The following is a 14493-nucleotide window of genomic DNA, read 5'->3' on the forward strand; positions in this document are numbered from 1 at the left end:
AGTCAGCCAGTCCAGAGGCACTTGTACAAGTGTATTTATTCACCTTTGTTTGTTCATTAATAGAAACACATTTAAAAGAATTCAATACTAAATTCAGCAGAATAGGTGCTAAAACAAAACTACAATCATAAGAAGTAACTAAAAGCTTGTTTGGATAAAAAGGTCTTGAGTTGCTTTTTAGGGTGTATTCACACCAGGAAAGTCCTTTGGTCCGCTTGTTTGTTCCGGACCAAAAGCGAACTATATTTTTTTTCATTTGGTGCGGTTTGTTTTCACATTGTACTTTTTGCAAGTGAACTATTACTTGTAAACAAAGCCACGCGGGTGACGATCATTGTTCCCATTGGACAGAAATCATGGGGGCGGGACAGAGCACAGACCCAGAAATGTAGGAAAACATCTGTAGACGTGCTGCGTGCAGCATCTCTGTTCTGCATATTTGTGTCGTTATTAAAACTGCAATATTATTGTGAGGGTGAAGAGCAGCTCATTCAACACAGACTTTGAGATGTTCCATTTATAATCTTGGAACCCCGTCGGAGAACGCGTGCTGAACGCTGACGTTCTCTACGTGCAACAAGCCAGTAGCGTTGCTAAGCAACATACAGCTTCTCTTATGATTACCTTACGGTTGCTTTTTATGGCTTTTTTTTACGCTTTTTGTAGCTGGTTCGGATCGGGGCCGGTTTATATTCAGACCATAAGCGAACCGCACCAGAGTCCGTTTGGAAGCGGACCGAGACCACCTCAAAAAGTGGGTCTCGGTCCGATTGTTTGGTCCAAACCAGGGTTCGCTTGAGAGTATTCACACCCGCACAAAAGGTCCGGACCAAGGGGGGAAACGAACTCTGGTCCATTAAAGCGGACAGTGGCAAGTGTGAATACACAAGGAATCAACATAGTAGGTACAACCTAAAAGCAGGAGAAATTCATTCCACAGTAAGGATGGTATTGGTTGAAAGAGGCAGTCAGAGCTTGAAAACTGGGTTAAGGGATATGTAATAGTGTCTGTTAGATGATCTGGGCAAGGTACGTTTATTATACAGCACCATTTTATTCAGAGGGCAATCCAAAGGCCATGAAATGAAAGATAAAACCAAAATAACAAAAAGGTTAAAGTTATTTAATAAAAAGAGCTTAATTTGTAAAATACTTAAAAGCATTGCATAAAAGAAGCGAATGTTAAAATACAGATGGAAAATTAAATTAAATTTATATCAGTAAATATTTATATAAGTAAATATGCCCATACTATTTTTAAATACATTGCATATTTTTAATCCAGGTGGATCTTATAAACAACAATAATAATACAAATAATAATAACAAAAGTAATTATTTTTCATCCTTTTTTGTTTTTATCAAATGATAATAAGTCAAAGGATGCTGACAGAATGCAATCAATCTTGCTGCATTGTATTAAGCCAAAATTTATTTATTTTAAATTTTTTTCTGCTATCACAATCACATCACAACTGGTTAGACCCTTTAGACCACCGGCTAGAATTCATCCCCAAACCATGATAGAGCCTCCACTGTGTTTTACTGATGATTTGAAGGACCATCCTTGTTAGCTATGTCTTTACTGTCCCGCTCCGTGCAAGAAAGGATTTTAATCAGAAATTTAAATAATGAATCGATGTATTATTTTATGCTGGTACTGGCTTTCAAAGCTATTGTGTAATTTCTTGTAAGCCACCCTCCATGAAAGCTGTTTTTTTTTTTTTATGAGCTGTGGCAGATAGTAGATAAATCACTTGGAGGACCAGAAGTATCTCCTACTTTTTGTTGGAATATTTTTTTCTGAAATACACAAGTTTAAACTTGTAAATCTGCAGTATTTTAATTTCAGGCCTTTGTTTTCCTCCTTTTGTCTAGTTTCCTAGTTTTTATACAGGACAGTTTGCTCCGTACTCACCATGAAATGCATTTTGCAGTTTTTCTCTGCTCGTCTGTGTGGTTTATGTAGGGAAGTAATAAAAGAGGACATTGTGAGAAAATATTTGCAGAGTTGTTTCACAGTGACAGTTCTGCTTTAAACCGTCACCATGGCTTGGTTGAAATTAAGATCTAAAAACATTAGCTTGCTAACTGTAACTACACCCTTAACACTTCTCCGGCAGATGCACTAAGTTCATTATCCTGTCATTCATGTGACTCATCAGCTGAACAAACCTAATCCAATTAGAGTAGCAGCTCTGCTGGCTCTCCTAAGCTTGCAGCTAGGTCAGGATATTTTTAAGTATTCCAGCAGCAGAACAGTGTAAACCCGGTACAAGAAGAGGTCTAGTAATAATAATTACTTCTGAATAGATTAGTTTACATTTTTAAAACAGTCTTCGGCTGAAATAAATTATCTTATTAGAAACATTGTTTTTTTTCAGTATTAATAAGTGGACTTGTGACTTGCCTTCAGGTGTGCACCATGTCTATTATCAAGATCCACGCCAGAGAGATCTTTGATTCTCGTGGAAACCCTACAGTGGAGGTCGATCTTTACACTGACAAAGGTAGGCCTGCACATTTGACTTCAACAAGTTTCTTTTTCATGATCTTAAAATGTAAATTGATCCGACCATCTGCCCTCTTAATATTAAATTATACTTGAAAGTTTGATGTCTTCCCCTTTATCACTCATTGTTTGTGCAATATCCCTACAGCCTTTTAATTGCTTTAACAACAAACAGCTTCCAAAGGTTTCAAGAGAAGTTGTTAAATGATGGCTTTGTGCTGCACTGTTGCAAACTTGTGTGAAATACTGCAAATAAATCTGGAAACAATAAAAAGCATTGAGAATACACGTCTGCCTGTTTATGGTCACTAACCAGTTGACCTCAGGGAGGCAATTGTTAGGCATCTACCTGTCTTTAAGTTATACTGCTGCCCTCACTCATGTACATTGTTAATATTGTGGCCTTTGGTATTCTGTAGTCTCCTTCTATTGAACTTGATTACAATCAAAACTGTAGTTTAGTTAACCTTACATTTAAAATCCACAAGAAAAAAGTTCTTTTTGAGTAGTTTAATCGTAGTGTCTGGTGAACGTCATAATGTTTTTGCTCCTCTTGATGTTTCCAGGCTTGTTTCGAGCTGCTGTTCCCAGCGGTGCTTCCACTGGGATCTATGAAGCTCTGGAGCTGAGAGACAATGACAAGTCTCGCTACCTGGGGAAAGGTCTGTGCATTGTGGTCTCCTTTAATGTTGAAAATAATTGGCTGAACTTGCAGCATTACCATTTTCATACTACAAATGTTAAAAGGCTTTATTGCCCTCATAGATTAATATTTTCATCTCTCTCTTGTACCTGTGTGCTCCCTCTCATTCATGTTCTTTGTTGTCTCTCCTTGTTTGACAGACATGAAAGGGTTAGTGAGCTTCTCTTGCCAAGGGTTTTTGAATTAAAGACAATGTCTGCACGCCTGTTTGATACCAGATGAATTATTCAATAAATACTACATGATTATTAACTGGGTTTTTCTTGCAATTGCTTAAAACCCAAACCAACAGCGGGCCCCCAGTAGCACTACAACTGTTACATCAGTCATGTTTACAAATGCAAAATTTTTGTTTAAAGTTACTCAGGTAGTATTAATTTCTAAACCCCAGAATCAACAACACCATTTTATAGGAGCTAAAACAATCTTTAAATATTTCTAAGCATGCAATCTATATCCCAAGTGTTCTAAATTTACAGTTCAGGCTGAAGTCAGCCCTTAAAACCACTCCACATACAGACAAATCCTACACATGGGCTGCAAGGGTCTTACCTGGGCTAAGGTAAAAAGAACTGGTCCATAGTCATCTTTCCAGATAAAAGTAAATTTGCATTTCATTTGGAAATAAAAGTCCCAGAGTGTGGAGGAAATAAGGAGAGGCACAGAATTCAGTGTGATGTTTCCACAATCAGAGATGATTTGGGATGCCATAACATCTCCTGTTGTCGGTCCACTGTGTTTTCTGAAATCCACAATCATCACAGCCATTTGCCATTTAATTATAGAGTACTTCATGCTTCCTTCTGCCGACAAGCTTTATTTTCCAGCAAGTCTTGGTACTAGCCCCCACTGCCAAAGGCACCAAAACCTGCTTCAATGAACATGGTGTTACTGTGCTTGATTGACCTTCAAACTGGCCTGACTTGAACCCTATAGAGGATCTATATTGTAAAGAGGAAGTTGACCTTAGGGCTATCAAAGCAAGAGACTGATCGACTCCATGCCATGCTGCACTGATGCAGTAATTCATGCAAAAGGTGGCACAGCCAAGAATTATGTACATAAATTAACATACTTTTTGAAAGCCAGGCATTTCTGTTTAAAATATCCTGTTTCATTCATCTTATGTATTTTCCTATTTTTCTGAGACAATAAATTCTGGGTTTTCATTTATCTGTAAGCCATAATCATCAGAATTACAACAAATAAAGGCTTGACATATTTAACTCTATATTTTATGAATCTATATAATATATGAGTTTCAATTTCTGAAATGAGTAACAAAAATGCAAAGATGCACCAGTACTTTGTAATCTTTGAAATAATACATGGTTTTAAAAGTTTTTTAAAGAAAATACCCAGCACTCTGATTTTCCTAAATAAAATACATGTTAACTAATAGCCCTCAGATGTCACCTAATCAGAAAATAAGTTCACCTTTGCGCAATTTAATCTGTTCACTGAAGATCTCAGAGGTTTGATAGAAAAGCGGGGGGTGGAACATGGTGGTGGCAGCTTCATGCTGTGGGAATGCTTTTCTTCAGCAGAGACAGAAAAGCTGGTCAGAGGTAAAAGTTGGTGTTCAACGATGGCCTCCACCAAATCTCCTGGAGCAGTTTTCCAAAGAAGAATAGGCAGAAATGTTAGCCCTTGGATGTGCAAAACTGGGAGTGACATAAGAGCTGTACTTGACGTGTGGTTCTATAGTACTGAGATAGAAGTATTGCGTTTTAAGTGATCTATCACCTAAAATCCTAATAAAAAACAAAATAAGGTTTGTGTTTGTAACATGACAAAATGAAGACCTTTGCAAGGCCTTTTATAGAGAGCAAATTAAGGCGAGCTTCAGCTTGGGTTCCTGAATGTTTTTCTCCAGCACATAACTTCCTAGAAAATCCTTATCTACCTATAGGCTGTTTTTGTGGACGTTTCCACTTTAACAGGCCTTTTTTGTAGCTGACATTGCCTGACTCCTGAGTCCTCCTCCAACAGGAGTGCCGCTGCAATCTGGGAACACAGATCTCTGCAGACAAGCAGGCATGCCCTTTAGTTGAGGGTCCATCCAAAAAGACCTTCCTCTCAGGGTAGATTTCTGTGTGTTTGTTCTAAATTGGTCGTAGAAAACTACCTTGGTTCCTTTATAGGTTCCTGCAATGGAAATGCTTCTTTAGTTGAGTTGTGGTGGTTGATGCTAGATAGAAGGCCTCTGAATCTTTTAAGCGGCCTGTAAAGGCTTGGATTGACTCTGGTATTAATACAGAGCTGATGTTTTGACTCTGAGTCACCTCCCTATGAAATAAAAAATTATGATCAGCTGGGAACAATGAAAACATTGTTACTCATACATTTAATGCAAATCAGCTGCATGAAGATTTGCATGTATTCTGTAAAAATGTAGTGAGAGAATAACTAACCTCTGCATTACAGGCGTCTCCCAGGCCATAGAGCACATTAATTCTACTATAGCCCCTGCACTTCTCGGAGAGGTAAGACAGCAGTTCTGCCTCTGTTGTTTGTTTTTTCTTCACCTTCGTAAATAAAATATGTGATACTTCCTGTTTCCCCCAGGATGTATCTGTGGTTGAGCAGGAGATAATTGACCAGATGATGATTGATATGGATGGCACAGAGAACAAATGTAAGAAACCATCTCCATGTGACTTGATCTTTCATAAAATTGTATAAAAATTGTAAATTGTCACAAGGGAAAACCACACAAAGCTACTGCAATCATATGTGTGTACAAAATTACTGTAGTTTGTTGTCATCCTTCTTAGTCCACCCAGGTTTTTCTCAACCAGCTGCAAAGGAAGGCCAGAATTATCACTCCCATTTGAAAAACATAATTATTAACATATTGATTGTATAAATTATGAAGAGTATGTCAATTCTCAGAAAAATTTAGTTAGATTTGCGCATGTTATTTTGAGCTCAAACTACACAAAACCCCTTTGGGCTTAAGAGGTTCAGCATTAATTCTCTAAATGCAGGAATCCGATTAAATTTCTGTATTGATTGTAGCCAAACTTGGAGCAAACGCCATCCTCGGTGTTTCTCTAGCTGTTTGCAAAGCTGGTGCTGCAGAAAAGGGAGTTCCCTTGTACCGCCACATTGCTGACCTGGCAGGGAACCCAGAGGTCATCTTGCCAGTGCCGGTGAGACTTTCCATCAAACAAGAAACACACATTCACGGGTAACCTCTCATTTAGTTAACCCCAGGTTTCATATCTCCTCTCTGCTCCTCCCCCACCAGGCCTTCAACGTGATTAACGGTGGCTCTCATGCTGGCAACAAGCTTGCCATGCAGGAGTTCATGATCCTGCCCATCGGTGCCAGCACCTTCAAAGAAGCCATGCGAATTGGAGCAGAGGTTTACCACAACCTGAAAAATGTCATCAAGAAGAAATATGGGCAGGATGCCACAAATGTAGGCGATGAAGGCGGCTTTGCTCCAAACATATTGGAAAATAAGGAGGGTGGGCATACTTAATACTGATTTTACTATCCTAACAGGTTTTTGACAAAGTGTACCTACAGAAACATGTGACTCAAATAGGTCTAGATAAAATTTGGCTCCCTGCAGGCTTTCAAAACACTTTAGGATCAGATCTGAAAGAACACAGCTGTTTAATAACAAATCAAACAGAAACATCACAGCAACAAGTTATCAATGAAATGTTAAAATTTTCCATATGTGTTTGCACTTGCTGTTGAACCCTGAAGCTCTGGAGCTCCTGAAGGAGGCCATTGCCAAAGCAGGGTATACAGAGCAGGTTGTGATCGGCATGGATGTGGCTGCATCTGAGTTCTACCGGGACGGAAAATACGACCTGGACTTCAAGTCGCCTGATGACCCGAGCCGCCACATCACCCCTGATGAGCTGGCTGATCTCTACAGGAGCTTTGTGAAAGATTACCCAGGTATGCCACCTTTTACACATTGTTTAACATCAAGAGAGTAGGAAACAATAAATTATTTAACTACAAGGTGACTAAGGATACACAGTCCCATGCATACATGTTCATGCCCCCTGAATGTTTGCTCTGTTTGAAATGTTACAACCACAAACTCAGTTGTATTTTGGGGTGATTTTATGTGAGACACCAACAAAAAGTATTGCATAACTGGGAAATAAAGGTCTAAAAATGTTCATGCATTTATTTTCAGCCCACTTTGCTCTGATATGTCTAAATGAGATTTGCTACAACCAGATGCCTTCAGAAGTCAGCTGTTCAAGTTTCCCACAGAACATATAGAGGACAAAGCAAAACGTGGAAGAAGATGTTATTGTTAGATCTGAACAAAATGTAACTTTTTGGTCTACATGCAAAATCCTGTGTGACAGAAAGAAACACTGTTTATCACCCTGAACACACAATCCCACCAAGGTGGTGGCAGCATCATCCTGTGGAAGTAGGAAGCGGATCTGAGTTGATGGGAAGCTACACGCCTACTGCCCTGTGTTTAATTTAGCAAAAGCCAGCTGGACAACAACCCCAGCCCTAAACTTGAGCTTGAGATGTTTTTCAAAACAGATCGAGCAACAACACCGTCTCTAGATGTGTAAAGCTAGCAGAGACATACCCAAAAGACTGGAGAGAAAGGTAGTTCTAAGTATTATCAAAGGGGGCTGAACACAAAATGCATGCCACACTTTTCAGATATTTATTTGTAAAAACAAAAGTAAAAATAATTTTCCTTCCAATTCCCAAAAATGTCCTACTTCATGTCATTCAAATATCACTGATGTTAATGCATGCATTTTGAAAACAAATTGAGCAAAACATTTACAGATGAGTGAATCCAGTGATGGCAATAAACAAGGAAAATATCTAAATAAATAAAAATGTATATCAGTAATGATATTGATTTTGACTGAGGTCAACATTAGACTAATACATTCCTAAGGAGTGAGAGAAGTAGAGGCAACTGTGGCTCAGTAGGAAGAGTAGTCGTCTTGCAATCAGAAGGTTGTGGGTATGTCAATGTGCCCCTGGGCAAGGCACTTAACCTCAAGTTCATACACCGATACCTCTGTGTATCGGTGTATGAATTTGTGAGCGTTAGTGAGCGAGATTGGGTAAATGTGGTTCTAGTGTAAAGCGCTTTGAGTGGTCTGTATGACTGGAAAGGCGCTACATAAAATCAGTCCATTTACATTCAGTTAAGCCTATAAGTATTCATACCCCTGGCAGATTTATAGTTTAGTTATTTTCATTCAACCAAGATTTTGTTCTTGACAATAAATGAGATCGCCATCTCTCAAAAGATAAGAAAACACTGTCACAAGAAAACCAATTCATGGATCTGTTTGATTTACATTTTATCAATGATTCTCAATAATTAATGGAACAATATGTATTCCATTACAGCAATCAAACCTATCTTATTATTGCTGACCAGCTTTTTGCATGTCTCCGCTAGAATTTTGACGATTTATATTTGGTAATGAGCTCCAAGTCTTTAAGGTTGGAAGGCCTATTTGCCATCACCCTAATCTTTAGATCCCTCCACAGATTCTCTGTCAGATATAAGTCAGGATTCTGGCTCTATCAAAACATTATTATTTTGGTCAAATTAAACGATTACATTAAACCTAAATCTGTGAAGGGAATAATTAGGAAGCCTGCAAGGGCCTATTGTAATCGTAAGGTTTCTTATTATTCTTTCTTTCTTCCGTTGCCTCTTTGCCGGGCAATATGGAGACTTTGCCAAGCCACCTAGATGCACACGCTTTTACCCAAAATTGTCCGTGAAATTCTTGATCCTTAATGTCGTCAGTGGGCGTGGCCAAACCACTTAGCCATGCCCCCAAACATGAGATAGGCCGAACCGTAAGCGTAGAGATCTGAAATTTGGCACACTGCTAAAGCTCCTTAAACCAAGAAAAAAAGTCTCTTGGGGGTATGCCCCAAAATGCACAGGAAGTCAGCCATTTTGGACTAAAGGACTATTTTTGCCCATTTTTCACTTTTACTCACCTCGAACTTTAACGAACTTCTCCTAGGGATTTTGAACTATTGGCTTCATATTTGGTCAATATGCAGTTAAGGCATGGGGGATTAAAAGTTATCAATATCTTGAGTTTTCGACCATGTTTAGGGGGTGTGGCCGGGGCACGAACTTGGCATTCGCGCTCAAAGTGAAAAAATGCAATAACCTTCCCAAAGAAATTCCAAATCACACCAAAATTGGCATGAAGGAGGACCTTCGGGTTCCCGACAATCCTATTGGGTCATATGCTGACATCATCAAAGCCACGCCCCCTGAGAACAGGAAGTCACTTTTTTCACTTAGAAAGGTGCCTCTCTGACCCTCTTGACCCATTCAACTTGAAACTGTGTCAGAAGACAGATAACTAGTGGGTCTAACTTCATTTGAAGCACAGTGACTTGTCATAAAAGGGCGTGGCCGTGGAGGGGCGGCGAAGTTGGACGTCACGCCATGGCCATACATTTGGCTTTAATTTCCACATACATCATCTGATCTGCACCAAATTCAATGTGATTGATCCTAGTCCAGTACCCAAGAGAGATCTGATGACATATTTGGTGGGCGTGGTCTAATTTGTCCACAGCGCCCCCTGGAGAATTTTAAAAAATCAGCCCCAAAGCCATGCTTTCACCAAGGATTGTGAAATTTGGTACACATTTGTAACTTGTCAGGACCTACAAAAAAGTCTCTTGGAGCATTGGTCCAAACCCCACAGGAAGTCGGCCATTTTGGATTGAAGTTGCCATTTTGACCCCGGTTTTGCCCTTTCTAGCCCGCATATCTGAGCGAACTCCTCCTACAGCTTTTGACTTAGAGGCTTGAAAATCACTCAGTTTACTCTTAAGGGATTGGGGATCAAAAGTTATCAAAAGTTTTTTATACATGAAAGCGTGTGGGCGTGGCCAAGCCTCAAAATATGACTTCTCGCCATAAAAGACGAAATTGATATAGCTCCTACAAGGAAAGTCACAGAGACCTGAAACCTTCTAAGATTGATCTGCCTCTGGCCCTGAACAATATTCACTGATCAAATGCTGACATCACCGAAGCCCCGCCCCTTGAGAACAGGAAGTGTCATGTTTTCCTTTAAAGAGTAAATTTTTGATGTTCTTCACCTAATCAATGTGAAACTGTCTCAAGTAACAGATAACATGATGGTCTAAGAAAGTCGCCAGTATTGACTGGTTCTGCTGGAGGGTGTGGCTGTGGTGGCGTGGCGAATTCTGATGTCACGCCATGGCCATACGTTTGCCTCTAAATTACACATGCATGGTCCGATTCACTTCAAAATCAATATGGTTGATCTTTGTCAGCCCCCACACAGCTCTATTGTATTACATTGAAATTTGGATCAATAGCGGCCCCTAGGACACTTCAAGGGCTATATTTCCCTCATACATCATCGGATCCACTTGAAATGTATTATACATGATCATGAGTTAATGATGGACATGTTGACACAGTCAGTTCATGACATCATTTCAGCTCCGCCCACTAATAAAAAACTGAGTGCAGCTTCCATCTGGAAGGTTCGATTTACTCCAAATTTTGAATGCTTCTCACCAGACCAGAACTCAGCATGACCGAAGATCATGACATGTCGCTCACAGTCCCCCTTAGTGGCGACATTTGGAATTGAACACTGGCCAAATTGGTGGCGTGCAGCCGGCGATGCCAGGCTCCCGCCGTCGCTGCACAGGCCGAGTTGCGCTAAGGTGCGAGGGCCTTCAATGCTGCTTGCAGCTTTAATTTTTTGTTGTTATTATACCAGTATTCTTTTAACAGTGTTTCATTTCTTTTTTTTAAGCTGTAATATTATCACTGGTTGCTTTGACATAGTTATATGAATTTGCACGATAAAAGTGAATAGAAATCCATCAATTATCGGTACCCTCTTCTTCCATACTGGGTCGCAGGGTAGCTGGTTCCTGTCTCCAGTGGTCGGACGATAGGCTGGGTACACCCTGGACAGGTTGCCAGTCCATCGCAGGGCAACACAGCCATTCACAAACAACCAGGCACACATCCATTTACACCTAAGGGCAATTTAGAAAGACTAACAGTAATGTTTTTCAACTGTGGGAGGAAGGCGGAGTACCCAGAGAGAACCCATGCAAGAACGCGAAGAACATGCAAACTCCATGTAGAAAGACCCTCGGCCGGGATTCAAACCCAGGACTGTCTCATTGCAAGGCAACAGTGCTACCAACTGCGTCACCGTGCAGGCCTACATTTATCATGTTACTGAAAAAAAAGTAAAAAACAATAGACAAATCTCATGGGCTTTTTAACAATTGATTTAGCAACCATAATTTTTTAACAGCAGCAAAAACACCTGCAGTCATTCAGTTGTCTGCGACAAAAACCCCTTCGTTACCTTCCATTAATTAACCTTTTTCGTCAAAAATAACATATGTGCAATCAAATTCCCTCATCCCCCCTTCAAATATAAATTTCAAGAATAGGTTTCCTAAGCTTATGGACATGTTTTTTGTTTTATTGCACAGCATCTAATGAAAATCTGTTTAACCTTTTTTCAGTGGTGTCCATTGAAGATCCGTTCGACCAAGATGACTGGGCGGCCTGGACCAACTTCACCGAGAGCACAGACATCCAGGTTGTTGGAGATGATTTAACTGTGACAAATCCCAGCCGCATCTGCAAGGCGGTGGAGGAGAAGGCCTGCAACTGTCTGCTGCTCAAAGTCAATCAGATTGGAACGGTTACAGAGTCAATGAAGGCGTAAGTCAGCGTCAGTTTACCTCCTGTGCTCTTAGTTGTGATAATACGCATGTTACATTTGGCACGTAAATTCAAGGTTTCACAAGGAGAGAAACAAAAAAGTTCCCACAGTTACCAGTATGTTGGTGATGTTCCAGTGAAATGTCACTGCACCCTGCAGGTGTAAGATGGCCCAGGAGAGCGGCTGGGGTGTGATGGTGAGTCACCGCTCCGGGGAAACTGAGGACACCTTCATAGCCGATCTGGTGGTTGGGCTGTGTACCGGACAGGTAATGTACAGAGTAATGTTCAGGCGTTTAATGAACATACATTCATGCATGCACATTATCTCCATCAGTTTTTACCTTTTTGGAATAGATTGATAAATTAAAGCTTATTACCAGCTGTCTGTTATGTGTGTGTGAAATTAGGACTAAAACAAACAACAACAAAAAACTAAAATAGTAAATGTTTTTATCACATCCAGATCAAGACGGGGGCGCCATGTCGTTCTGAGCGTTTGGCTAAATACAACCAGATTCTGAGGTGAGTTTTAGCTTCATAAGAAATCTTTATTATTTCTGTTATTTGGTTCAAATAACAACTTTCACTAGCTTCTTTTGCAATAATGATTGGATATCACTACAATTAACTAAGCTCAGACCAAAAACTTTTTAAAATAAAGTACACTGCACAAGTATCCATGTCCTTTGAACTTCCCTGCATCACAACCACAAACACCAGTGCATTTCCTTGGGATTTAATGTGATAGACAGACACAATGGTACACATTTGTGATGTGCATATGTATTCAAATCCTTTACTCTGATACCCCTAAATAAAATCCAGTGTAACCAACTGGCTTCAGCAGCTACTTCAGAAGTGCCTGGTCAGACGAGACCAAAATAAAACTTTTTGACCTTCAAGTTAAACATTGTGTGGAGGAAAACTGCACATCACCATTAACCCACCATCCCCACTGTGAAACATGGTGGTGGCAGCATTATGCAGTTAGATGGAAAGAATTATTATTATATTTTGAATCTTGCCAGGTTGTTTTGACATTAGAGTTCAGTGTGCTAGAAGATGTGCATAAATGGAAATGGTCCATCGGATTGGTCAAGAGTTTCCCATACACAACAATGATATGGTTTTTGTAAATATACTGGTAAGAGCTGGTAGGGAATTTTTGGGAATCTTGATGAAGGTGTTTTGGTGCACTGTGGACAAATTAAGTTCCCCCGTGGGGACTGGGAGGAGAGAGAACTCTGAGTTTTGTGTTTAATTGTATTGCCGCACTCTTCCACAGATGCTACTGTTCAGCAAGGACTGTTAAGCTAGTTAAGAGTGGATAGGATACTGAATGGAGGTAAATGCTTGGCAAGCCTGGAGGAAAACCTGTTAGAGGCTACGAAAGACTTGAGACTAAGGACAAGGTTCACCTTCCAGCAGGACAATGACCCTAAGCATAAAGCCAGAGCTGAGCTTGAGCTATTTTGTTTAAGAATAATTGACAAGAATTTCACTTCATATTTATGCATAACTTTATGTTGGTCTATCACATAAAATCCAAATAAAATATACAAATGTTTGCAGTTGTAAACTTAAATGTACTTCAAGAAGCAATGAAAACTTTTGCAATGTGCTAAATAATATAATTTAAAATGCCAAACTTACTGAAAATTAACACTGTAGTTTGAACTGCCAGTTCAGAACTGTTTTAGTGTTTGCTACACTGAAACAACTTGCTTTTTTCCATCTCTGGCAGAATTGAGGAGGAGTTGGGGGACAAAGCGCAGTTTTCTGGAATAAACTTCAGGAATCCTTTGAGTGAAAGAGAAAATGACTAGTGAATTTATACACACAAATGTGTATGAACACTTCAGTGCAATAATTAGACATGTAGAGGTCCTACAATCAATAAATAAAAACTATCAGAAACTGTCACAGCCATGAGCTCTGAGAAGTGAAATATTAGATCTGATTGTAGTCTTATGTTTTCACAACAAACACCTGCACTTTGGAGATGAAGGCAATAAAGTTTTGTCAGTGATGGAAAATATCATGAAATGTCTCTTTTGTGTGTCCTGTTTCTCCTTTTATTATCAATGTTTTTCAATGCATGTTGGTCCAGTTAGCACTGTTGTCACAAAGCAAGATGGTGCTGAGTTTAAATCCCAGCTGAGGCCTTTGCGTATATACCCACTTTCACTGTTTCAATGTATGTGAAGTGCTAACTAGGTAATGTAAAAACTGGAGCTGAACGCTTTCTACATTTAACGTCTCTACTGCTCACAAAGATACCCATATCAAACCTTTTGACTGAAAAGAAAAATAAGTACTTTTCCAGGTTTGCAAAGTTGCATTGAAACCAGTGAGACAGCTAAATCCATCAGGGACGGTGAGAGATCTCTGCTGAATTTAGCCAATGGGATTCTCTGCTGCCCAAAGAAAAAGAGAACAAGAAGAATTTTCCTTATTGAAGAATGGGGTAGAAAAATAACAGCAGTCCTTGTATGAAACCAGCACCATCATGCATATTCATCTATATGTGAACCACTA

At 39.7% G+C, this 14493-nt stretch overlaps 1 protein-coding gene across 5 annotated transcripts; it reads left to right on the forward strand.

The window, feature by feature from the left end:
- Positions 1 to 761: 761 nt before the first annotated feature.
- eno1b (enolase 1b, (alpha)) lies at positions 762 to 13991 on the forward strand. 5 transcript variants are annotated; one of them, XM_047346607.1, is made up of 12 exons: positions 762 to 905; positions 2417 to 2510; positions 3079 to 3174; positions 5643 to 5701; positions 5784 to 5853; positions 6237 to 6370; positions 6469 to 6691; positions 6939 to 7136; positions 11751 to 11952; positions 12113 to 12221; positions 12419 to 12477; positions 13700 to 13991. In XM_047346607.1, the coding sequence occupies exons 2-12, from the start codon at positions 2426 to 2428 to the stop codon at positions 13779 to 13781; spliced, it is 1317 nt and encodes a 438-aa protein (XP_047202563.1). In that variant the 5' UTR covers positions 762 to 905; positions 2417 to 2425; the 3' UTR covers positions 13782 to 13991. The 5 variants fall into 5 exon arrangements, with proteins under 5 accessions (XP_047202563.1, XP_047202568.1, XP_047202564.1 ...); XM_047346612.1 differs by having other exon boundaries at positions 6276 to 6370; XM_047346608.1 differs by having other exon boundaries at positions 779 to 901.
- The last annotated feature ends 502 nt before the right edge of the window (positions 13992 to 14493 follow it).

Source organism: Girardinichthys multiradiatus, chromosome 20 (assembly GCF_021462225.1).
Source record: "Girardinichthys multiradiatus isolate DD_20200921_A chromosome 20, DD_fGirMul_XY1, whole genome shotgun sequence".
Taxonomy (NCBI): Eukaryota; Metazoa; Chordata; class Actinopteri; order Cyprinodontiformes; family Goodeidae; genus Girardinichthys; species Girardinichthys multiradiatus.

What these genes read in the sequence shown, in the direction of transcription:
- eno1b (XM_047346607.1), top strand. Translation starts at nt 2,426, where the DNA reads ATGTCTATTATCAAGATCCACGCCAGAGAGATCTTTGATTCTCGTGGA. An exon ending in CCCCTGCACTTCTCGGAGAG is followed by an intron (nt 5,702 to 5,783) that starts GTAAGACAGCAG and finishes TGTTTCCCCCAG; the next exon opens with GATGTATCTGTGGTTGAGCA. An exon ending in CATATTGGAAAATAAGGAGG is followed by an intron (nt 6,692 to 6,938) that starts GTGGGCATACTT and finishes TGAACCCTGAAG; the next exon opens with CTCTGGAGCTCCTGAAGGAG.